Source organism: Acinonyx jubatus, chromosome B3 (genome assembly GCF_027475565.1).
Source record: "Acinonyx jubatus isolate Ajub_Pintada_27869175 chromosome B3, VMU_Ajub_asm_v1.0, whole genome shotgun sequence".
NCBI lineage: Eukaryota > Metazoa > Chordata > Mammalia > Carnivora > Felidae > Acinonyx > Acinonyx jubatus.
Window position 1 is genome coordinate 100,069,270 of NC_069386.1, and position 25,746 is coordinate 100,095,015.

The window sequence follows — 25,746 nt, forward strand, 5'->3', positions numbered from 1 at the left end:
TTCTCTAGATCTGTGGTAAGGCCAGAGAGTCCAGCCTTTCTGACAAATGCCCAGGTGATTCCAGTGCTTCTGGTCCATGGATCTAGAGCACAGTTTTTGCAGTTTGTGAATCAGTTATGCTCTCGCCAGTGGCATTTCCAGACTAAGAGAAAATATGCTCCGAGCTTCCTACAGCTGATTCACATTCAGAGAGGACCTCCAGCTGGCCCCTGACCCTCTCTTCCTACTCAGCAAGAGTGAAATGGCTACAGCAAGAAGCGGGTACCATTGTTCAGGAGTAAAAACATGTGTCTCAGGAGTCTTTGGATATTTCTGCTCACATACCATTCAGGTTGGAATTCTAGAAGCAAAATATCATTTTATTTTACTTGGAAGGCAGGGCAAGAGTGATAAAATCCTGAGCGGAAGAGCCTGCGCCGAGGTCTACTTGTGAATCCAAAGCAAACAAGGCTGGTTTGGTAGGAGAAGCAGTGATTTGTATGTTGTCTTTTCAGAGCCACTTGAAAAGTAAACAAGATGCCCATTCCTTGTGGGCATCTTTTGAAGACCAGGCAGAAATGGCATCCAACCCTGGGGAAGTTTGCAATGTCCAGGATGTGGGACAGAGTTTGGGGTGAACACTCAGGCAAAAAGATAGCCCAAGACAGTAGTTCTCCACCTGGCTAGCCATTAAAAGTACTCAGGTGCATTAAAAAAGTATGAATGCTCCAACCCTACTATACGAGGATCTTTCTATTACTTCAGTCTGGAATGGAGCCTGGACATCAGGATTTTTTAAAGGCTCCAACAGTGTCCATTGTGCAGCCAAGGTTAAGAACCACTAGCCTGAGGCAAAAATGTGGCAAATGTGTCCAAAAAACGCCCCAGGATGGGAGGTGGAGTGAAGAGTTTGTATCAATATATAACACAGTGAGTTTGGATTATTTGCAATACTTATGTTCTATAAAGTCATGGTGAACACTGAATTAGCAAATCCTGAACCATTGCTCCTGGGGGAGATACAGGGTTATGTTCCTGCAAGTCTCAGAACATTTTCACCAACTAGTCAATACATAACTTTGTTTCATGTGTGTTTAAAGACATCTTATGTGATACAGGTTGTCGCTGCACTGACCTGGAACTCAAGGTCAACAGCTCTGCGACTCATACCTGAATGAAGCTTACCTACTCCATCTCGTTTCTCTCTAAGGCACATCACAGCCTTCCTGCACTTAGGAACCAAACAGCACCTTAGCACTACTACACTCGGGGGCCATTTTATTTATTTATTTCTAAATGTAAGACTTTTGAGAGAGAGAGAGAGCGACAGAGAGTGTGAGCGAGCATGAGCGGGGGAAGGGCGGGGGCGGGGGGAACACAGGATCTGAAGCAGGCTCTGCGCTGACAGCAGCTAGCCCCATGGGGGGCTCAAACTCACGAACTGGACTCAAACTCGTGAACCATGAGATCATGTCCTGAGCCGTAGGCGAACCCTTAACCAACTGAGCCGCCCAGGCACCCCAGGGGTTGGGGGAGGCATTTAAATAGCAAAATCACCAAAGAAAAACATCAAAGTGAGAAAAACATGGCACTAAACAGACCTCGGAAAGGACACCCATTTACAGGATAAGAGCGGACACAGGAAGGCAGAGAGTAGTACCTGTTGAGCCTCAGTTGGGAACATGTGCGCCAGAGACTCAAAGTTTTTGCCACTCTGAGCATGTGCATGAATGACCATGACAATGCCACATGTGTTAATTCGGGGCCTACAAATAAAGTTTAGCAAATCGGTGAATTCACAAATGTGGAACCTGTGAATGCAGAGGGTCACCAGTATATGACCTGTAATAGCAGAACACACACACACACACACACACACACACACACACACACACACACTATACAGTTTGTGTGACAGGTGAAGCGGGACCCAGAAGTAGACAAGGAGCAGGGGGACCCGACCCGTGGATCTGAGCTGGCCATCTGGGTTCGACCCAGCCCTCCCGGTCACTCTCTGGCCCCTTTCTCTTTGACTTCGGATCCAAAGTCTCCAGACAGCCCTTCCCATCTCATCTCCAGTAAGAAATGAACGCTGTTCAATTCCTGTCCTTAAACGAGAACAGTCCTGGGGCCTGAGTTATGCCAGGAACCTTGTGCCTGCAGTGTCTCTGGAAGTCTTTTATTGCAGGACTGATTTATAATACCCAAGTAGATGAGTTGAGAGCAATTACGTAAATGCTGTTTCTCTGGGGTAGAGAAGAACAGTACGGTTTAAGTGAAAAATGCAGTACCGAGTCAAGAATTCAAATCGTGATGTGTAATTACAGACCACAGTAAATCAATTTTACAAACAGAGTACCAGTATCACCATGTTTCAACACCCACGGGGGCTGGTTGTGACAGTTTGGAATCCAAGAAGATACCAAAGGTGAACTAAGGCGGGAATTGGGATGTGTGAAGCCTCAATAGCTTGTCTTGAATCACATGGTGATTCAATCAAATATAATTAAGAAGCCAGGAGAGCCTATACCATCCAATTTCTCTTAATTAACAACAACAACAAAAAAACATCTAATTAGCAATGTAAGCTCAAATTGTGGGTTTTTTGAATGGTTATTTATGTGTATTATTACATTTGACATTTAGATTGAATGCTTTAATGAAAACAAGAACCAATTCCCTAATCAGTCAATTGTCCTGCGAGCCACAGCACTGAGAAACTTGGGTTCTCATTCTTCTATCAAGTAACTAAGTTAAGCATTAGTCGGGACCACATAATACATCTCTATTTATCACCCTTCTCCTCAAACTAGAAAGAAAAGGGGGAAAAATATATTTTTGCTCAATCAAGGCAAAGTTCAGAGTCTCGCGCCCGGAGAGATCTTGGCACCAGTCATGCAGTCAGCTGAGTGGAGGCCCTGATGGCAGGATTTATGCATCCAACTTGACTAATGAGTGCCATGGCATTTAAGAGCCACCCTGCCGTCTTATCTGGGAGACTTTAGGTTCCAGCGGCAGACTTTGCCTGTGGTTCAGCTCAAGGTAGGAGTTCATAGACAGGGTTTAAAAATATCCTTTGTTAGCCCCTTTCAAGGGGTTGACCTGCATCTTCTCTGGACCAGTGTCGCTAGCAGTGTCAGGATGTAAAAGGATACCCTGATGATTTGTTCAGCGACTCTGCCATGGCCTTGGGACTGATGCTCCGGTGTGGGGGGTGGTGGGGGGACTTAGTTGCTCAATCACGAAACCCTGGCTGTTTGCATTTCCACATGAGGATTACTTTTCCAGTACCCATGCCCAGTTAGCAGCCCTGAAGTTGTTAAACACAGGATGGACAATCACATTTTGTAAACTTCAGCATCACTTCCTGAATAGGCATGTGAGCTCAGGTGAGCACATCAGCAGTGACAATTTGACAGTTATCCTTTAAGAAAGGGGTAGGAGGGAAGTTTTGTCATCGGACATCTATCTCTCTGATTTTCTCCACTTTCTTCCTTCAACACAATGACTGGGGCATTTTTGTGGATTAGCTGGAAAATGAAAAAGGACATACCCTCTTAAATCCACTCCTGGCCACTTGCTTGACTCAATTATTTACTCTGCTTGGTGTCATAAACAAAATGATTCAAACTCTGCATCTTTGTCTAAATTCATTTCTGGATTTCATCTCTTCACTGTATGTGGGTAGAAGTTCCATGGACAAGCCTCAAGGTTGAGTGCATATAGGTATAAATATAGCTAGGAAAAGAAACATAATGCAGGAAAGTAGAAGTTACCCCAGTATACAGGAACTTTAGAAGTGGCTGGCTTGATCCCACAGTTCGTTGAATTGGCTTAAACATCTGCTACAGTTGTGTCAAATTCTTCCATATTGATGTCATTGGTTTTGATAGAATGGAATCAGGATCTGGGCAGTTTCCTTTTAGGACTGCTTGATTTGAAGTTAAACCTGTGGGTAATATTCAACCAATTTCTGTAAAATGTATATACTGGCTTCTTGTCTAACTTATTTCATAAATAATGACAATATAAAGTCAAATAGCAGTTATCTAAAATAGATTTTCTACTGGATGACACCCAGTTTTGCCATTATAGAAACCGACAAAAGAGGACAAATGAAATGTACCAAAGATTAATGCAGCAATAAAAGTCTGCCAGAAACATCCTAATTTACTTCTTAAAAGCCCAAATGTTTAAGTGATAATGTGAAGGCAGAAACATACATCTTTGCTCTGCCCAAAGGCTGAGCTGTCTGTAGAGTAATAAGAGCTGACATCAGTGACAAGGACTCACATTATTGAAGAAACCTCTCCAGGTGCTTTTCCCTGCATCAGAGTACTTCCATTTCAATACTGTATGGAAATGAGATTTAATAGGGAAAAGGAGATTTAGCAGTGTGTATTTGTCAACCTTTCTGTGATGTTCTTTGCGGTTTCATCTGCTTCCAGAGTCTCCCTTTGTTTTGTTTTGTTGCTTAGGCAAGTGTACGTTTTCTCTTCCCAGAGAGTGTGTGGCTTCCTCTTTGGGCTTGTCGGGAACACCCTGTCCACCAACCACATCTTTGCTTTGTAGCATGGTCTCTTTTCTTCCCCCAGAATGAGGTGGAGTCTGAAGCTGTTTGGGGGAATCATCTTCTGGTGTCCAGATGTTGTGAGCACTGCTTTTCCAAACCTTTGAACAAGAAGCAGAGAGCAAGCATGCAGAGTTGAGGCATATAACCTTCTAGATTTGCTTTTAATCTATTCCCTGAAGCAATGATGGCAGAGCATGTTAATTTTAACCTTAGTCATTAATCCCTTCTTCCCTCCCCCCACCCCCCACCTTTTACACAAATCCGTACTTGGCCATAAATATGACTGGTGTTGTCTTTTTCTTTGCATGATGTCACTGATCAAGTACCCTGGTTTTGTTTTGTTTTTAAATGTATTCTTGCAGTACTATTAATCTTTTCTTCCCCAAAGATTCCCACTACAGGGCCTCTGATTACTGGTTGTGGCACCACAAAACCAACTAAAGAAGAGGAATCCAGGGTCTAATATCGTTTCACCACTGAGTCTCTAAAATGTTGGCTTTTGTTTTTTTCCTTAAGCAAATGCCTGGAATCATTCACACAAGTGGTGTTAACAGAACTCCAGTCTTTGAAAATGGAAAGCCTTTTGTAGCAGTTCCTTAGATGCTCTGAAAGTACTCTCAGAAGAAATTCTTGGATGACACCTGAAAGATGCCTGATAAGCAGGCCTTAAGTAACTAAAGGGATGAACAGAAACACTCCCCTAGTAACTTGGAGATGATTTGATTTTGTGGCTGGCATTGGGTCGAACTTTTTCTCCTTTAAACTTGACAAGTATCAAACCATCTTTTGCAGCACAATTTAAGAACATGATACGAGCCCTCAGGTTGGTGTATTCAGCAAAGGTTCTACTGATACTCCGAATTTCTTGTGGATGTAGGTTTACTTTTGGATGTAGGTCTAGAAGATACTCTGAAAGTACACCATTATCAGCTTATAAGTAGCATATTCCCTCGGCTTTATCATGGTATGTGGATACATGCAGCATGTACCTCCAGAGGAGGGAATTGGCTACAACCTTTTAATGTTGGAAAGAAATTTGAAGTTCATATTTTAAAATAATACATAAATGCTTAGTTTCCTCGTTCTTACTTTTTAAAATCCCTAAATCAGAATGAGTTATTTTTGCAAAGTTTAGTCACGCTTGCAATTGGACTGAGTTTTAGCACGAGCGTCTAGAATTTGAACATTTTAATGAAGCACAAATGTCTCTGTGAGAAGGGCAGCTTGTCGAATTAGAAATGGAGAGACTGGCTTAGGAAGAAAAGAGATGAGAACTTCAAATCCCAACTACGTGGCTGTGTTCATAAAGACGTGATGAGGATGTGGAACTCAACCTTGGGTTGAGAAGACAAACTATTGGGTTTGATGAAAGGGCATGACATTAGGAAAATGGGAGGATTTCCTACCCTTATTCAAAAAGAAGTCAACCTCAATACTCTAGATTCCAAACCCTAGGACAAAATGTTAAGCCTGTAAATAGGTGGAAACATATTGGTAGCAATGAAAAGTGATGGTTGATGGAATGTGAGGCAAGGGTATAACTGAAAGGTGTGCAGAGGACTTTGAGCATGGGGTTCCTGAGGCTACCTGTATTGCCCATGAAAACCTCAGTCAACAAAGCGGAGAACAATAATCATCTCTATTATTTATTGAGTTTTGGCCTCAGTCAGTAACATATAAAAAGAAAAATTGGCGTCCCCATAAAACAAGATTTGCACTTTGAATCTGTTGAAAGGAGAAAAAATGACAAAAAGAGCTATGAATTCAGCAGCATGTAAATTAATTTATATTTTATTAATTTTAATACTCTGCATATATATAAAAATTATTTGCAACACAGTATTTCATCTATTAACAGTGTGGTGCGTATAGGGAAATTAAAATATTTCCACTACCCAGGGGTCCACAGTTCATACCTTGGGAATTATGGAACTACCTTGCCGGGGGCTTCCAGCTTTGAAATGTTAAGAATCTATGTTCATAATAATAATTCAAAAAATTTTTTTCTAAGTTTTATTTCTTTAGTTTGAGAGAGAGTGAGCGTGAGTGGGGGAGAAGACAGAAAGGGAGGGAGAGAATCCAAAGCAGACTCCTCGCACTGTCAGCGTGGAGCCCGATATGAGGCTCGATCTCACGAACCACAAGATCTTGACCCAAATTGAAATCAAGTCTGCCACCTAACCGACTGAGCTGCTCTGGTACCCCATAACAATACCTTTTAAAGCATGAAATGCATAAATTGCATTCAGTGTGTAAGTTTAAGTAGAACAGGGAAGTATGCAATGTATCTTTGAAAGATCTGCATTAAAGTTTGTTAGGATTAAGTTTCAGTGTAACAGTGGAGCTTCCATTATCTGGATGGTTCGCTTATGGAGATCACTTCTTCTCTCCTCGGCTGTGAGGTATAATGCCTAACCTGACAGTGAACCAAAGAGATAGTTGGGCCAGTATCCCAAAACTTCCTCTTTCTACAAACCCTATCATTTGTCACATTAGAAAGCACAAAAAGTAGTTATACCTAATTTTCTTAAAAGAGTCTATCCCCGAAAGTCTTTTGCTGAATTTTACTTCAGTAACTAAAAATTGAGATGGAGTCAAGTTGGTCAAAAGAAAGGGGTAAGAAATCTGATTTCCAGGCTTTCAAGAAAATACTTCAAAGAACAGAACCCAGAGCCAGGTATCGTATTTTCCTCTAAAAAGGCGTTGAAAGGAGTCTCATTAAAGATAGTTTCGAGATGAAAAACAAATCATGAGGTTAAATGAGGTCAGAGAAGTTGGCTAGCCAAGAATGGTATGACAGAGTTTACTGCCAGATTAGAAGACCCTCTGTACTCACATCACACAGCTCCAGTGCTGTAGCAAGATTATTTTTAGCTGTGTTTTGCATATTTCAACTAGACTTATTTGATAGATATTATTAATTTTTGGTTCACTTGAATTTACAAACGATCCCCTAGATTATAGTATTCTATTGACATATATACGCATACACACATGTATATGTGTACATACTTGACATTTCCTATAATAAATATAAGCAATATTGAATCTATATTTCCTTCTAAAATTAATAAGCAATATTGAATCTATACTGTACACAGTATTAAGTTTTAGCTTCAGTTTTTCAAGAGCAGAAAGAGGCACAACCTTGTTCCCCTGGGTAGTTTTTAGTAGGATTTTCAATGTAATGAATCTACTCTGAGACATCCTGCCCCCCACCTCACCTATGATAAAGTCACAAATGCAGTGTAAACTTAGGACTTCAATTCTGCTGGAAACTGCCAATTTCTAATCTATACTGAGATCTTTTTTTTCAAGGTGTACTTAATTCTGCCATGTTCGAATACACCTGGGGGCAGCTTAAGTCTGAATGGAGCATTGGTCGTTGTCTGCTGCATAGCAGTCCACAAGCGAGAACATTCGAAAGGTCTGCTTCTAGCTAGAGTCATTCTGGGACAGCTAACACAGAAGACTGTTTTCACTGCTCTCCCTCCCTACTCATAGGAAAAGGAAATTTATTTATCTGTTTATTTCAATATCCATTTTCCCTCTTCATCCATTTATCACCACTTCAGATGAGTTCTTTCGGTTAAAAAATGGAGTGATGGGACAACCATCGATAACCTGCCCCTGGCCACCTCATTAATTCTATGGCAGTGTGGCCTATCTTCCTGCGCTCTGCCCATGGCATTTATTATTTCCTCTGCCAGTCCGTGCCAAACAAAGTACTCTAGCTCACGAGGTAACATGAAAATTGGCTCTGTGGCCAAGGCCTCCACCTCTACCTGAAGATCTGTCTTCACCCCAATATGGCACTGTTGGCAGGTCACCTGTCACCGGCTTCTGTCTCCTTCCCACAGGAAGCCAAGCCTGTATTGCCTGGGGCCTTGGTTCTCCTTGGAGAAATGAGGCATTTGCCCAACATGACTCTGCTCTTATTTAGGTGTGGCATCCAGCCTGGGTCTAAATGCATGGCCCTCTCTGCAAATCAGAAGCTTAGTGGGAGGCATTTTGCTTGGTTGAAACAGTAGGTTGGCTCCTAAGAAGATCTTTCTGTTTTGGTGCCCAGCTGCGGAAGTCTTTATGATACAGACAGGGTGGGGCCTTTAGTAGAAGGTTACTGGGAAAAGGCTCTGACACCTCAGGTATAATTGATTTTTTTATTAGAGGCAGAGGCCAAGTTTATACCACATCCCCTGTGACATCAGTCAAGCTCAGGAATATATGAAGACATGGGTGTAGGTTTCTGTGATATATCCCTTTAAGTCCCATTAAGTTAGGTACCTACTTTGTTCCATTCTCAATAACCAGTGGATTCCTTGGATACCGACAACCTCCCCAAGGATGCCCATCAATGGGGAGGCAGTGTGGCTTTTAAGAAACGTTTAGGGGGAAAGAAGCAAATTGGCTCCATCCAACAATGGAATTCAACTGCTTATTCAACATGTGGGGTATTGTACTCAGTATCCAAAGGTGGGGACTCTCTTAGCAGGGTTACTACCCATGATTATAGATTTACTTGTCACCTCTAACCAGACTAGGTGCTAAAGCACTTCAAAGCTGTGTGTCTCTCTTCGGCAAGGCCTGTTTTTATGGTTTCAGGCTTACTCCAATCCTGGCTATGAAGAGGAGCCCCCATTTCCGCTTGAGGCACACCTGGCTGGCACATTCGGAGCATCCACCAGATACTCTGAAATGGTTGCCAAGGTACCAGGGAGCAAAGATGTCTAAGCTGGACCATCCCAGCACTTGGTGCAGGCCTAAACAAGTCTGCCCCATTTTATATAAATACTTAGACAGGCATGAAATGGATTTTCTGGATGTCTGGCTTTCCTTCCTGTTGGCTTCTCTCTTCATTTTTGCTGCTGCTTCCTTTTTATTTATTTTTTTTCTTTCTGCTTTTTTTTTTTCTTTTTCTCTTGCTACTTCTGATCCAACCAGGTAGCAATGCATTTTCCAGGGAGCCTTTTAAAATAGTTTCTTCCCTAGTCTATTTAGTGGAAAGGCAAGCTATTTCAGCCTGTCAGGGTAAAAAAAAAAAACTTTTTTTAAACAATGTTCCCTTTGCGTTTTTTAAAGTTCAGTGATAATTCCTTGCCTTTGATAGAATCTACCTAATGTAGAAATTTCCCAGGTTGCAAATGATAAACTCAGCAGCTCTCTTGTTCCCCTCCTATTTTGTTCATGAAGAAGTGTCTGACCCTTCTGATTGCCCCCCTTTCACACAAGCTGCCCTCTGGCCATCTGAAGCCACATGGAAACATTGACAACAGAGGTGTGAGCCTCATTGCTCTCGGGGCCCGGCTGATGCCAGCTGACCATAAGCTACCTTCCCACACCACCACTGTCCAAAGACACTTTCTGGGAACACCCAGCCTTTTGGCTCTGGTCTTTATCTTTCAGTTCGAGGCAAGGTAACCTACTGCCCAGGTCTTTGTGTGGTGTGCTACCACACCAGAAACGCAGTTTAACCAAGAACAGAACTTCTTAGACTGGGATGTCAGGTCTGCTGACTGAAAAACACGGAGATTAACACCAGCAAAGAAGCGCTTGTCTGGACTTGGGGGAGCAAATACCTCACTGTAGGGGATACGGCCTGAGATGGAACTTAATGGCTTCCCTGAAAAATGTTTAAAAATGCATGTGGCTCAATTCCATGCTAGCGCTGCAGCAGTCAAAATAAACTGGGCCTGTGAGGGACCAGTGCTTGGAGAGAATGTTATGAATAGACTTATTTTGTGAAGCTGTCACTTAACACGCCCAGGAAAACCAACCAAGGGTACCGTCGGCTTCCTCGGCATTGATTTTGGTTAAATCCCTCCCTCGAATGACCTCCATTTAATTTGGCTAGTTATGTGAGTTTTGTTGCTTTTTCCTAGTTTTCTGGAAAAGAAATTAAACACGGGGGCTACGCAGATGTTGCCCGCTGTGTGGACGAGTTAAACATGCTGGTAAAAACCACCCCCAGCTCACTGAGCGCACCCCACTGGCTTCTGAATGAAAGCCTTGTTACCTGGAAGTGTTTTCAAGATGAAGTTTGGCATTAACCTGTGAAGCCGAGGGAAAGAATCGGCCCTTTCACACACAGCTACCAGTGTCCCACACGGACCCTGAGGTCCGGGTTAGTACGGCAGCCCTCGCGGAGCCTGCACCCTTCCAGAGCTGATAGTTTCCCCTGGTTCCTGGTCGGAAGGACTAGCCCACCCTCTAGCTCAGCCCAGCAAAGATCCCAAATGGTAACCAGCCTGCCTTGCCCTCTAAGAGTCCACCCTAATGACACGGGTAATGTTGGGTTTTGTGTGTTTAAAAAAAAAAAAAAAAATGTGCAGCGTATGTTCTTTTTACTCTTGGCAGATGGCCACTTTGCCAGGCTGTCAAGCCTCACCTGATTTATAGGCCTACTGCCACAAATCCTGATTTCTAGAGTTAGAATGAAAACCAGACCCTGACCCACAAAGCCTAAGGCCAGATGTGTGGGCACTATAGTATAGCCTCCCTGGGGAAACCCAGCCCAGCACAAGGTCCAGACAGCAGCCCTTGAAGGGAAAGCCCCTGCCAGGCCTGTATTCAGCCTGCGGTGACCACCGATAGAGTCGTCAGACAGGTTAGCATCATCTCTCAGGGTTAAAAGGTATTGTGGGTTCTCTGTGGCCCAGGCTAAAGGGGGGGGAATAACCTATTTCATTTTATTTTTTTTTTTCCAGTTCTCTCAGGCCAGGCACACCACAGCCCTTTGAAACGATCTGTGTCCCTTACCCCACCCATGAATGTGCCAAACCAGCCTCTAGGACATGGATGGATGTCTCATGAGGACTTACGAGCTAGAGGACCCCAGTGCCTCCCATCCGATCATGCCCCCCTGTCTCCACAAAGCAGTGTAGCCTCTTCAGGAAGTGGTGGGAGTGAACACTTAGAAGATCAGAACACTGCTCGTAACACATTCCAAGAAGAAGGTAGTGGTATGAAAGGTGAGTGACTGAACGAGAAACCACTGGGAACAGAGTTGGCCCCTTTATTTGCAGTTAGAAGGGTAAAAAGAGAGGTAGATAGTGAGCAAGAGAGGAGCCCAGTCCTCTCCCCAGGCTTATGCATCGGACCCATCCCTTGCAGAGCTTCAGGGTTAACCATTCCTGGGATTCCCCTTCCTGGGAAGCCTGGGAAGCCTGGGAAGCAGGAGCCAGAGCAAGAGAGGTCAACACTCTTTTTTTTTTTTTTTTTTTAATGCAGGGACTTGTAGGCAGTTAAATGAGTCACAGCTAACTGATAGGATCCACTGTTTGCACATACATTTCTCAGCCTGCCCTGTTTGTAAAGGCGCTCAGCTACTCCAGCCTTCTACCTCCTTGCTGTGGCCAGGGAACCGTCAATAATGTAACAAAACAAACCACAGGATCTTTTTTTTTTTTGAGGTCTTTCTTAATGCAGAATCATAGTAGTGCTTCCTTTCTCTCTCCCTTTTCCTTTGATATCCAAAGAAACTTTTAAATTCTTTTCTCTGCATCTGTTTAAGGGACATGAAAAAAATACCACTGAGAATCTCTGACAGTGTTTTAAGCCTGATAACAGATTTGCATACAGGTGATAAAGGCCTTTTTGTGCAGCATAAATAAATGTTTGTACATTGCCCTGTAAATCTGTCCTTTTCTTAACGATACTCATCAGGAGACAGAGACTTCCCAATTACCCGTGATAGGTTCAAAGAGGATATGTGCATTTTGTATTTTTAGATGCTAAGTTGTTCAAGGTCTGGGAAGTCCTTAGGGAAAGATGCTCATCAGGGACACACTAATATGTTTTCGATGGAGAAACAATAACCAGTCATGCTTCTGGGAGTACAGTGCTGAGGGGGATCTGGGAGCACCCCCTTTGCTGGCATCCATGGTGCTGAGGTTTTGTGTCTCTGACCTTCCCCTCAAGAAGGATCAGTGTTGACAAAGGAGGCTGTCTACCGAGTCCCCTCTCCGCAATGGCAGTGTGGCACAGAAAGACGCCCTTGACCACCCAGGGGCCGGCTATGAGAGAGTACCAGGCTGAAACACGGAGCCTGTCCACTAGGCGAATGAAGTGCATTCCTCAAACGTTCCTCTCCCTCAACTGGAGGCCTGTGTGCTCCCCATGCCACCCCCACCCCGTGATGAATGCCCAGAGTGAGTGGGATGTGTCCTGATGCTTTTCTTCTGCTGATACAAGTGGGTCTTTAAAGGTGTTTAACAGGCAGCACAAACAATGGCTCATTTTGGCATGGAGGGGATGTGTGTCCTCTTTCTCTTTCACAGTTTTCGAGGGAATGTGTCATAATTTTGGAGATGTAGCAAAACTCATTTCTGAGTCCACGTTACGTGGTTGTGTGCTCAAGCGGCTGAGCCCCAGGTGACGGGTAGCAGGTGAGGCTCAGCCAGGCTTTAGGTAAGCCTGCAGGGCATCTGTCACTGGGGCACTGGAGCACCTGAGGGACCAAGGGAGGCAGGGTCAGCCATTGTTCTGGACTAGCTTCTTCCCAGGCAAAGTGGAGTGTCTGGCGGCACGTTTCTGAGAAAACATATGTGCGACTCTAACTGGTAACTGAGGGAAGGAGGCCTTGGCCTTTGTGTTCAAGGGCGAGGAGGGTCCTGTGGGAAGGCCGTTCTCTAGGATACAGACCTCTCCTAGAGAGGAATGCTGGTCCTGTCTGGTTATAAGAGGGTTGCTTTCTTTTCTTTTTTCTTTCTTCCTTTTACTTTTCTTTCTTTCTTTTTCTTTCTTTCTTCCTTTTACTTTTCTTTCTTTGTCTTTCTTTCTTTCTTCCTTTTACTTTTCTTTCTTTTTCTTTCTTCCTTTCACTTTTCTTTCTTTCTTTTTCTCTTTCTTTCTTCCTTTTACTTTTCTTTCTTTCTTTTTCTCTTTCTTTCTTCCTTTTACTTTTCTTTCTTTCTTTTTCTTTCTTTCTTTTACTTTTCTTTCTTTTTCTTTCTTCCTTTTACTTTTCTTTCTTTTTCTTTTTCTTTCTTTCTTTCTTCCTTTTACTTTTCTTCCTTCCTTCCTTCCTTCCTTCTTTAATGTACACCTTCAACATTCTCCCAAAGTGGTTAAAGGTATGCTCACTGTGTGCTGTCATGGTGAGGTGAGAAAACAATAATGAGAGCATTCTTTTAATGTTTTTATTTATTTATGAGAGAGAGAGATAGAGACAGAGCACGAGTAAGGGGGGGGGGGTGGGCAGAGAGAAAGGGAGACACAGAATCTGAGGCAGGCTCCAGGCTCTGAGCTGTCTGTGCAGAGCCTGACATGAGGCCTGAACTCACAAACCATGAGATCATGACCTGAGCCGAGGACGGATGCTTAACCAACCGAGCCACCCAGGCACCCTGCGAGCACGTTTTTAAAGAGGAATAAGAGGAAAATTGAATAAATTTCTTATTGCTGTTTTAGAATAAAAGTCAAAATCAAAGTTCAAGGAATATCCCATATATAAGCTTCTTCTGTTCTTTTCTTCAGAATTGATAAGAATTGTCGCCTCAGAGATTCTTCAGTCAGAAAGTGATGCAGATAAGCGCTTATATCCAAGAGTTTCTTTATAGGCCCAAGGGATATGGTCAGAAAACAAGCTATTTGGTGACCGGATGAAACAGTGGACTCTTTCCTATGTATATCCACCTTCTGCTGACCTATTGAACTGCTTGCTCCAAAGAATTGGTTTGGGATTCAAAATATAAAGTCCATAGCAAAGCAAAGGGCAAAACATATTTGAATGAGGACATGAGAAACAATGGAGGATTCTGTTTGTGGGATAAGTGTATTCGCAGTGCAGCTGATAGGTCAAGCAGTAGACATGTCCATACCCCAAAACAGTAAGCATCCAGAGTCAGGGTCCAAAAGCATCCAAAAAGCCACCCCCTGGCTATGCCTGGAGAGGTCTTCTCGAAAAGGCCACTGCTCAACTCTGTCAGCAGAGACTATCCAGAGTGGCCTTCCAGGACGCACCCAGGAAGCAGCCCTCACCATGCCCAGCCTAAGAGGTTCTCATTGGATCCCTACGTCCAAGAGCAGACGCCCGTTTTAAGTTTCCAAATTAATTCATACTTTCTGGGAAATGAAATATGAAATCTAAGGCTGAGCTTCTAAAAAGAGCCAGCTCTTCCTCTCGAATTCACATCTCTTTCTTTCTTGGGACCAGGTCCTCTGGCAGAATTATCAGCCCTTTGAGGCTACTTTCCGGTCCACCTCGGGATGCCATCACTGCATTGCTATTTTCCTACATTTTTAAAAAAGCCTAGTATACAGAAACAACAAGGTATCTGCGGTCGAATTTGGAGGAGTTCCAAATCTCCAGAAGATGCATGTCAGCCCTCCCCCTACACCTTGGGAAAAGGATAAAAAGTCACCATAATTGAGCTGAATTTAGTATGAATTCATCTTTCTTGCCAACAGCTCTGCATACCTCGCTGAAACATTGTTCATCTATTCCTTCCTTTTCATCTGGACAACCTGCCAGGTTTGGCTACGAACCGTCCCTTAGGAATGTGCCTCTTGGGTCAAAAGTGTGAAATAAAGCTCACGGCCCAGCATTCTTCTTTTTAAGATTTTCACAAACATCGATCTCTCCCTCTTTTGTCTTGGTGTCAGCATACCCTGTCAGGGATCGTCACGAAGTTCTCTCCCAAGTAGACCAACTTGTGCTCTCAGAGGATTAACATCATCTGTCTGCTTTGCTTTGTTTTTCCTTTTATAGTAAATACCCATCCTGAACATGTAAGTCAGCTCCAAAGCACAGATTGGATGTCCCTCAGGGTAGGGATCTCGGACTAATCTCAGGGTAAAGCAAGAATGGGATTAGCTACTGAAGTAGAAATTAATGAACAGAAGTGGGAAACAGCAGGAATATGAGAGTTCCCCCCGCCCCCCACCCCTTAACATGCCCTGTGGAGGCTATTGCTTATACATGTTTGGATCAGATATGCTGATTGTGGTTTCTAAATTCAGTTGTCCTTGTTTGCAGAAATGTCACTGTAACATTTCCCAGGGGAAGAATCCCAGATTCATGATTCCCGAGTCGATACTCAGTTATGTCCTCCTTCCCCTCGGTGCCAACATGAGTGGAATGTGCTCTCTTACCTCTTCTCTCATGCAAAGCCTTCAGGTGGCCGAGAGGAGAAAAAAGATACTCCCATAATTTCCTGGAAGGAGGAGAAAATATAGAAGAGCAGAAGTCGACTGGGGGAGGGAGCATTCCTGCCCCTCATTTTAGCACCATGTCCTCAGAAATTATGTGTAGACGCAACACACAAAGACTTCTCAAAAGGCCAGCGCTGTTGATGAGTGATGTGGCTGTGTTCTACGGGAGCAAAGAGAAAAAAAGAAAGACTTATTCGGTTTTACTTTAGTCCTTATCAAGTCAGTTGACTTTTAAGCACCTGCTGAGAGAGGCTTGGGGCTAGTTACTGGGGAGACAGAGAAGAAATAGATTGTACCTGCCTCAAGGGAGTCCTGTCACATGAACAACAAACAGGTACCTGATGCAGGTGTATGGCTGTGAAAATGTCTTGTCTTTGGAGACTTGTGCTGGGTCAGACAGGCACCAAGGAGGTCCCTAATGCAAAGTGGAGAGAAGTCAAGGAAAGTTCCTGAGGAGGAGAGTCCTGGAGCTGAGTCTTGAAGCATGATTAAAGTTAGCCAAGTATATAAGGTAAGGGAAGGGCATTCTGCGCAAAGGGAAAAGAATACATGAAAGCATGGTGATGGGACAGGTTGACTGAGTGCGTCTATGGCTCAAGTGTCACATGGGAAAGAAGTCTGGAGAGGGAAAAACCAGATGCTAGGCTTTGTGAAAGATCTGACGTTGATAGAAGCTGTTGAAGGCATTTAGCAGCAGAGCGACCTGCTTACGTTTGCTCATTGAAAATCAGACCCTAGCAGAAGTGTTGGGGGGACATGGAGGAGGGGATGAGGGGCAGGGGAGTCTGGATTGGGAAGCCAGCTGAGAGGTTGGGGATATTTTAGTGACTGAGGAAGAAAACGAGGTGGGACCAAGGCAAGCAGCAGCAAGAATGGATTCAAAGGAATGTGTCTGTGTGGTCTTCGTGAGGTAGAATTGAGACAGCTCAGAACTGAAAGTGCGCTAGTTAAATGCAGATGGTGCTCCGGAGCAGGAGGAATTGAGGACGATGCCCAGGTCAGCTGGATAGCCCATGGTATCATCTAAGGCAAAGAGCATATAGAAGAAACAGATTGAGGGCCATTGTGAAGCATGGGGAGTATGAGAACCTACAGAACTTTCCAGTGGACATGGGCCAACACTGTGGTGCACCATGTTCTTCCCTGGCACAGCCTCCCTGAGCTCTGGCTCCTCTCCTCACCTGCACAGGTTGAACATTCTGCCTACCTGTAGGGAAACTCACGTGTGAGACTCCCTTCCAGATTTCTGGCTAGTAAGGCTCATAGATTTGGGCTCCTACGAGTGAGAGGCTCCATGACTTTCTCATTGCAGTCGTCAGTGTGAAAGGGGTAGAGGTTACGGTCTGTTTCTCTTGATATATGCTTCAGCCTCACCATAATGGGTTAACATTAACTGGGTTGACTTATGATGTGTTGCTGTTATATTAGTACAAAATATGGAGGTAACTGAAACTGTTACATTGTTTGTCTATAGACATAAAAAAGGTTAAGAAGGAAACTGTGGCTTCAGGAACCTTGATAGAAACACAGCAGTTAAGAGTGGAGGGGACCAGGGACTGCGAAAATAGGCTTAGGTTGCCTTTTCTAGGGAGTCTTTCTTAGATGAAACGTAAGTAAACTTTTTTTTCTCCACAGCAAAGGAAATATATTGCCTATTCTGAAGTAGCCAGTTGTGGGGTTTTGAGTTGTTTTTGAAATGTAAACCTCTGAACTTCTGCCTGTCTTAGAATGAAATTAGAAAAATTATTGAGAAGTGTGATTCTCTTAAAGACAAAGAACCCCAACAGACACCTTCGTGAGCAAGATTGTGAATACAGCATTTCTGAGGGTCATAAAGGTGTAAGTGACAGAGTGGGAGGGGGCTGAGACATTCTTCTGCATGGCTGTCATGGCAACAAGCCACTATTTTCTGAATGTTGACTTTCTAGACGCTGTCTTGAATTCGTCTAACTTCAAGGGCAGGATTTAGTAAATTTACCTCACTTTCTTCACTCCCAAATACCAGCATATAGCCTGCATGGATAGGTCCTAACGGGCTCAGATTGTGCCCCCTCTTCTAAGGTAGGCAGAAGGCTCCTTGTCCTTGAAAAGCAAATTTCCTGGATTCCCCCAAATTCTAAGGGCCATGAGTCTTTTAACCACCCTTCCTTGCCAAGTGTGTGTCTTCTGCTGCAGTGCTTTAAGAACTGTGCGGGCACGCAGAGGGTAGCTTGCGACGTGGAACCCAGCCGCTATTTAACGACGCAAAGCAAGCTGCGTGTGGAAAACCACTTATGAATGTCATGGCTAACGGAAACTGAGAAATTGAGTCCCTGCACTTGTATCCAAACCCTCTAAGTGGGTATTTCACTCAACCTGTTTCTTCAGAGACCCACACATGCTCCCCATCAGCATGGAACCCCTCCTGGAGGCCACCATGGACACTTCCCAGGACTGAGGAGCGTGCTCACAGTTCACAAGAACCATGGACCAAGGCGCCTTCTTCCTTTCGCTCAGAGGCTAGAACAGCACTGAGCTGTTCATTCTGCTCTGGCCAGAAAGAGACAGGCATCAGTAATATCGATGATATTCCTAGACTTCTGCTTTGGATTTGAAAGGAATCTTTCCCCTCTCACTTCAACACTGAAGAGTTAGCCTCTTCTTACCCCTCAGTTGGCTCACTCCTCTCCCTCAAAGACCAAGGATGCAGTTGTTTCCCGGGAAGAGAGAGAGTTGTTTGAGATTAGCCTGGCTCTCTGTGGTGAATGGGAGTTTCCCTTCTGTCTGCAGGTACCAGGACCACCACAAGGTGAGGCTCCTTGTGGAAACCAAGGCTGTTCACGTTTCTCTCTTCCAGGAACGTTTTACTCCCTGCCCTCTATCATGCTTCCCATATTGAGCCCTTCTGCAGTACCGGTTCCATCTTTCAATCTTGTGGAGCCTCTTTGTTTGTGAGGCAGGCGCTGCATGGCCTGCTGAGTGGTATTTGCAGCCATTCCAGCAGCAAATATTTGAAAAAAGCAGCTCAAGTTCTACTTGGAGCGCAGCCTCTGTGTGAGCTGTTGTGCGCACCACAAAACCTCTCTGTGGCTGGTTTGTCCAAACTCTAAAAGGGGAAATAGAACTCAGCATAATTGGAAATTGATCCCATTGGTAAAGACCATCAGGTACACACAGAGCATGGAAAAGATGAGTGTAGTACTATGCCCAAAAAAGGCCTTATGAAGATAAACCACTATGGACTGCAGCAAGATCTAGAAGGAGCTTTGTGAAAGACGGACACTGTGCACAGGGGCCACCATCTGCACATAGTGCTTTCTCCTAGAAACCTGCTACCCTTCAGCTTCCTCCTCCCAGTTTTCTTCATGGGCTTCTCTTCTCACACCTTCTCATGCTCCCAGGGCTCCATCTTAGCTCACCCCTGTTCTCATTGCATGCTCTTTCCCTAAGTGACCTCACCCACTTCCATGGCTTCAAGCCACCACCCACCACATGCTGCTGACAAGTTCTCTGGCTCAGACCTCGCTTCAGAGATCCTTCTAGTTGACTTTTCCACCTGGATGGCTCAAAGGCAGTGACACTCGGCCGACATGAAGTAGAGCTCACCATCTCTCCCTTGCCACCCCAAACCTGCTGCCCCCCTGTACTTTCTGTCTTCCCAAGCTTGAGTCAGAAGAACCACCAGTCTCACTCACATTCCCTATTCCCTGATCTTCAAGCACTGTCCATTTATATCCTTTCCTTCTCACCACCGCCCTTCCGAGCCATCTCCAAGGGCTTCGGTTCATCTCCCAGCCTCCACTCCCACATCCCCTCGTCCAGGCTTTACACTGACAGTCGTCACCTTTCTTACATACTCCTCTGATAGTGCCTCTGCTGCCCAGATTTCAGCAGTGCCTCATCACCCAAACATGAGGCCTACTGTCCTTGTTTCAGCATTATAGATCTCAATCATTGGACCCCTGCCTATTTGTCCCACCTTGTTACTTACTATCATTCACCCAAGTGCTTGCTCAGCCCCAAATGCTCTCTTAGCTCTGTGCATGCTAATATGCTGTTCCTGCCTCCTCAGATGGCTTCCTCAGTAGGTCTGCCCAGTGATTCCAGGACTGCTGCTACTTTGAAGCTATCCCTTACTCCCCAGGGCAAACCAGAATGCACATTGTTCTGTGCCTGCCTAGGACTTTGAGTTGACTTAGCACTTGTCCTGCAACTATTATAAATGTTTTGTGTGAGTCAGCTATTCTCTTTGGATTAAAAGTTCCTTGATGGCAGGGACATGCCTGGCCCCCACAGCAAACGTTCAAAATGTTGAGCAAATATCGGGATGCTCACACTTGCCAAGGAAGTCAACCCAGCATAGAGCAAAAGCATCTAAATCTTCCCCACACTGCATAAGAGAGTGACTTTCTAGTCGTCTGGGATCTCCATTGGCATGTCGAGCAGAAGCAGCCCAGATGAAGCTAAATGGCTATGTGCCAGCCAGAGGTGGGAGCCCAGGAGGCACGCGTGACATCAATCACGTATCTGCTCCCAAAGGAAATACCCCTGCTTGTCTGTGTCTCTCAACCGTAGCCACAGCTTTGCAGAATGAAAAACCACAATATCTGAGGTTATATGAGGTGGTTCTTAGCTTTGCATCCAACCCTGTGGCACCTGGTACACAGGAAAGGACCTGAACTTTTAGCTCGACTTTGCCTCTGGGTAACATCGTCACAGAATCTAGCATCCAAGTCATTGGAGTTCCTGGCTTGGGAGGAGTGAAATGGTCCGGGTGCTCTTGCTTCTCTGGTTTATTTCCCTCCTAATGGAGTTTTGTTTTAATTCCGGGCAAAAGAAGATACCTTGTCTCGAACCAGGGGATGAAAGATTAGTAGGCTATGTTCTTAAGAACTGGGATTTCTTCTTCTTTGTTCATCAGTTCATGTTTCAGGAAGGAGAGCTCTTCAAGCACACAACACCGAGCTAGGCACTGAGACACTCACTATACAAGCAGAGTCAACATGTGCCTGCCTCAAGGGAATATACGGCCAAGAGAAGCTTACATTTCCCAGCAACATTATCTAGAAGTAACTTCTCAGGAAGGCCTAACTCACTGTGTTGTGTAGGAACCTTTTGTAGGAAGACAATTCCCAATGACCCGCATTTTGACTAAACAGGTGAGGCAGGCCCTTCCAGCCCTCTAATAGAAATTCTAGTTGTCAGATATTTTGTGGAAAGGAACTAGTATTGAGTGGAGTATTAGTCTTGACAAGCCCAGACTTGCACCCCGCTCTCCCCAACTCTTAAAACCCTACATTGTCCTCTTGGCATATAAAATACCCAGTTTTTAACATGATTTAGTAGCTGAGGACTCTGTTTTATCATTGGTGGATTTTGCATGATTCAACTGTAGGGCACCCAGTGAAAATCTGGCCCATGAGATGCTCTGTAATCTCTGCAACAGATTTTGCCCAAGTGTGCCTTGGGGTTACCCAGACTTCCCTGAATCATGATCAGTGAGTTTTCTGAGCAGCAACTTGGGGCTTTTCAAAGTAGCAAACATGAATCCTAGTGCCAAAGTTGTTAACACGTTATCGGCCCAAGAGCCAGAGATGTTGTTATTTGCCTGGTCACTCTGCAGACGTATTAGCATTGTTTCAGCAACAACAAGACATGATGGAGAATAAAGTCTGGTAAAACAGGTCCAGGATGTCGCAGGAAGGACAGCACCAGAGTCCGAGCTGGCAGGGTCTGGACTCTACCGAACTACAGTTTGAGTCAAGGAGGATGTTAGGGGTCTGTACTATGTGCCTGGGGAAGCCTTGTCTCTGTGGTTACTGATGATCCCAGAGGGACCCTCTGCTTGTCACTGTAGAATGAAGGGCCTCCAAGCACAAAATCAAGCCTGTGTTTGGTTCCCCCAGGGGGCCTGAAATCAGGGCCTGATTTCAGAGGAGGCCAGGTTTCTTTAATCAATCCCAGTTAACTACCTTAAAAATTGAAAATTGGAAGGTTCCCACTTACTCTGGAGTGTTTGTCAGTGCCTCAGAATAAAGCACGTGGAAATAGACAGTATATCGTAATCAACATGGTTAGTAATGGATAACACTTTATAGGAAACATGAGTAACATTTACCCAGTGCGTCAACATTTCTAAGTACTTTGTGGTCATTGTTTACCCAGCCCTAGCACTGACGGGCTGTTTGGCCCTCATCTCACGAGAAGTTGATATGACATAGGAAAAAGATAGGAATTGGGAGGCCTGGTTCTAGTCCCCAGTTCACCACATACTCCATAAACTAGACTTAATGACTTAATTTTGCCATCTGTAAAATGAGCAAGGAGTGGAGGAAGCTGATTCTAGAGATTTCTCAAAGATCGCATCAGCGCAGAAATGCTAAAGAGCATGCACAAGGGCTTTGCTTTGGTTGTACTTAGCAACAAGGTGATAACTCATGAATTCTGACACTATTTCTATTAATTTTCCCAACTCGAGAATCCCAGATTTGGGCTTATTTCAGATCTGCTTTGGAATTCCTATTATCCTATGGTCTAAGCAATCTCTGGGTCCTTCCAGTCTTGGTACATTTGTCGTCAATATTCAAGCAAAAGGTCAGAGACACATCCAGATACATTCCATAACTTGGAGAAGTGGTCAGCAGACACACACACACACACACACACGTGATAGTTTGGAGTCTAGGATGCCCTTATTCCCACTGGGGCTCAGGAAGGCAGAAGAAAGATTAGGCTAAGAATGACAGCAACCCCACCCGTAGGTCCTACAGTTGCCTGGTTTACCTATCACTGTGGAAGCAGAGGAAGCAGCATGTGGAGAGCTACACTGAACCTAGAAAGAAGTTTTCTTTGAGATGAAGACTCATCATGTGTAGTTTTAACATTCTAAGTCAGTTCTCTCCAAATCAAGGGGTTCCTTGCCATATTTTTGGTCATGAATCCCTCTGAGAATCTTATGGAAACTATGGATGATTTCTGCCCAGAAAAGTAAACATATTTACAAATTGGGATATAATTTTAGGGAATTCCTATATGCCCTGAAGCCCATGGACCCCAAGTTAGCCACCCCTAGTCTAAAGTAGTGTAAGGGAACCCAATAGCAGGAATATCAGGGCTAGACCAAGATTTCAAAGTCCAGAATTTGCTGCCAAAATTGAATTGAACAAGTAGTAACATAAAGGGTTTTTTTTTTCTTTTTTTCCCTCCGACCATCACCCTCCTTTCTTTTCTCTATTCCCATATCTTTTGTCATCTCTTCTCGTTCCCTTTCAATTTCTCTCCCCATCTCTTGCACATCTTGCACCACAGATGTTCCAGCCTGGTTAAAAAGCCTCCGCCTGCACAAGTACGCTGCGCTTTTCTCCCAGATGACCTATGAGGAAATGATGGCCCTTACTGAGTGCCAGCTGGAGGCTCAGGTATGTGCTTCAAGGGACCATCCTCTGAGAAGGTGCCCCAGGTGGAACCTGAAGTTGAAGCCCAAGATAGACCTTGTTTGGACCCATACCTGTTCCCACCTAGTAGCTTGCCTTGTTCTAGGAACTGTCAGGTGCTGGCCAGCATTGCATGGTGAGTAAGGCTGGGTTCTTGCCTTCGGGGTCCAGTAGGAGATGGAGACCAGCAGGTAACTCTAAGGCAGATGAAGCTTAGTGAGAAAGAGTATGTTGAAAAAGGTATGACCTAGGTGCATGCTCTACATTCAAGGTGCCAGGGAGGAATCAGTGGAGTGGCCTAGAAGTAACGTTTGACCAAAGCCTCAAAGCGTCTGTGTCCCTGCTTTTGCTTTCCTTGCCCCATCTTTCCATCTGGCCAACTAGGGTTTGTTTGGACAATGACAGATTGGTTGTCTGTTGTCCAGTCTGGTTTTCAAATCAGCTAACTTCTAGTAGTTAGTGAGTCGAAGCACCAGGTCGTGCCTCAGACCTTCCCCAACGTTTTTCTAAAAGCATGTTCAGATTGGACTCAGCTGAGATTGGAGTAAGTTGTGCAAAATCCTTTTTCTTCTAACTACCTTGAATAACATGGGATAGTCACAGAGAATGAGATTACCCCAGGTCTCAGATTTCATTTCCCTATGTGTGCCCATAAAAGAACAATGTTCTCCCTTCCTTCTAAGGCATCTTTCCCCAAGTGTGGATGCCAAAGGCTAGGCCAGTCGAGAGACCCCCCTCAAAACTAAGCATGCTTCGTACCATGCTGTGCTCGAGTAAATAAATCTGAGCAATGTCTTTGTTTCCCTTGGTTAAAATGCCATTTGCATGTTTCTAATTGACCTCAGTTTTCCTTCGAGCAATGATTTAAAAGAATTAATGGTCTGAATAAGCTAACAGTATTTCCCTTGCAGGAAGAGGAGATTGTACCATTTGGGGCAGGACTGGTCTGGAAGCATACCTCCCAGCACATGCTGGTTTCCCATTGCATATTCAGTACCCTCAGTTAACCTCTGCAGGCCTGGCTGAATACCAGTATTGAGATGCAAGACAAAGCCCAAAGTCACTGCACATTCTCAGAGAATGAAAGGCACTAATTTCAACTTCCTAACACTTCTCCCGCTGCTTTTTACATCTTGATTGCTCCTTGAGATCCCAGGGATTGATGAGAGCGACCTCTAACAGCATTTTTTGTGTTTGGGTCAGAGTTGAGGGGGGAAAAAAAAATCTAAGTCCTCAGTTATTGACTTGAGAAAACAAACAAACAAACAAACCAAACGAACAAACAAACCAGAAATAATTGACAGAGAGGGCCAAGCCAGAGGCCAGCACAAATTTTTCAGAGTAATTTAATTCACTTGAACCCAAAGTCAAGGTAAACAAATCTGCCCCCTAACACTTTATCCTAGAGAGTGAGTTCAGTTGTCACTTGAGTGTTAGTATCTCTGAAGGAGAGGCGTCTGGTGTTCCCATCTTTTCCTTCTTTAAGAGGAATCCTATGACTAGTTGCAAGAAGTCACCAGAAGTCTGTAGTAGAGACCTGATTTAAGAAAGGACCTGCTTGGAAATGTGTGATATCTGTAGTCAACAAGGGTTTAAATAAATCCGTAGGCTCAGCATTGCACACAGTTAAGACAAAATCCACAGTCCTAACTGTGAATCCTAATCATTTAGCTGAAGTGATGACTGGAGACCAAAGATGACCTGAAAACTGCCAAAAATTGCCCTGGTTGTAGGACACCTGGTAGAATTGCACTAGCCTTCACATATTCTTGAGATGGAAAACCTAGGAAAGGGTTGAGAAAACAATGAAGATCTGTATGGGATGGAGACCTTCAGGCAAACTGAGGGGCTGACATGGCAAAATATGGAGAAGAGGGTGTATGACTTTAAAATGATCCTTTAAGACTGTGAAGACATTTCATGCTGGGTGGGTAATTGGCTGTTCTAGCTCCCTCTCTCTTCTCCTAAAGGTCACAACCAAAGGACACGGGCAAATGTGTAGCCAGATGTAGTTAAAATATTTAGTAAGGAGAGGTTTATGACAATGAGTACTGAAGAGAGAGACAAATGGATATTTACTGGCCTGCAAAGGTAGGAACCAAGAAGACAGTAAATAGCCTCCAAGAGTCTTTAAACTGGTTCTTAAAAATATATCTTTAAATATAACTTTTATTTAATTACAGAATGTTACCAAAGGTGCAAGACACAAAATTGTCATCAGTATTCAGAAGCTCAAAGAAAGACAAAACCTCCTGAAGTCTTTGGAAAGGGTAAGTTATCACCAGGTGAAGGCACATCTCCACCTTTATCACGGGAAGATTCTCAGTCGAAAGTGTCACTGGCAGACCTTTTATAGAGTGTATCACCTTGTTTCCCTACCAGAGGCAGAAAAACATGAAAGGATTTTCAAGTGAACTATCCTGGTTCCCCAAGCTTCTGGGTAACCCGACTGCTGAAATGTACTTATTCCCTGGGTCGAGGCAGCCTGTGACCGGCCATCCCAGTAAACTCCAGGTTCAATAGAGGGAATGAAAATCATTTGGCTGATAAGCACCTATCAGCTGCTACTGTCCCTTTTCGTTTGTTACCTAAACAAGTTCTCTTTCTATCTTTGTATCCGGACATCACCCT

General features: G+C 44.3%; 2 protein-coding genes across 5 annotated transcripts in view; one reads left to right on the forward strand and one right to left on the reverse strand.

Annotated features, from left to right (window-relative positions):
- Positions 1 to 25,746, forward strand: part of SAMD4A (sterile alpha motif domain containing 4A) — a 214,006-nt gene that overhangs the window by 148,559 nt on the left and 39,701 nt on the right. For 3 of the 4 annotated variants that reach the window (XM_027065747.2, XM_027065748.2, XM_027065751.2), the window contains 3 exons: positions 11,257 to 11,520; positions 22,991 to 23,100; positions 25,299 to 25,385. In XM_027065747.2, coding sequence (XP_026921548.1) covers positions 11,257 to 11,520; positions 22,991 to 23,100; positions 25,299 to 25,385 — 461 coding nt within the window. The remainder of the gene's footprint in view (positions 1 to 11,256; positions 11,521 to 22,990; positions 23,101 to 25,298; positions 25,386 to 25,746) is intronic. The other variant, XM_027065750.2, reaches the window with a different exon arrangement.
- Positions 15,450 to 25,746, reverse strand: part of GCH1 (GTP cyclohydrolase 1) — a 140,633-nt gene continuing 130,336 nt past the window's right edge. The window contains exon 5 of the mRNA XM_053224473.1: positions 15,450 to 15,863. Within this exon, the coding sequence (XP_053080448.1) occupies positions 15,768 to 15,863 (96 nt within the window). The 3' untranslated portion in view covers positions 15,450 to 15,767. The remainder of the gene's footprint in view (positions 15,864 to 25,746) is intronic.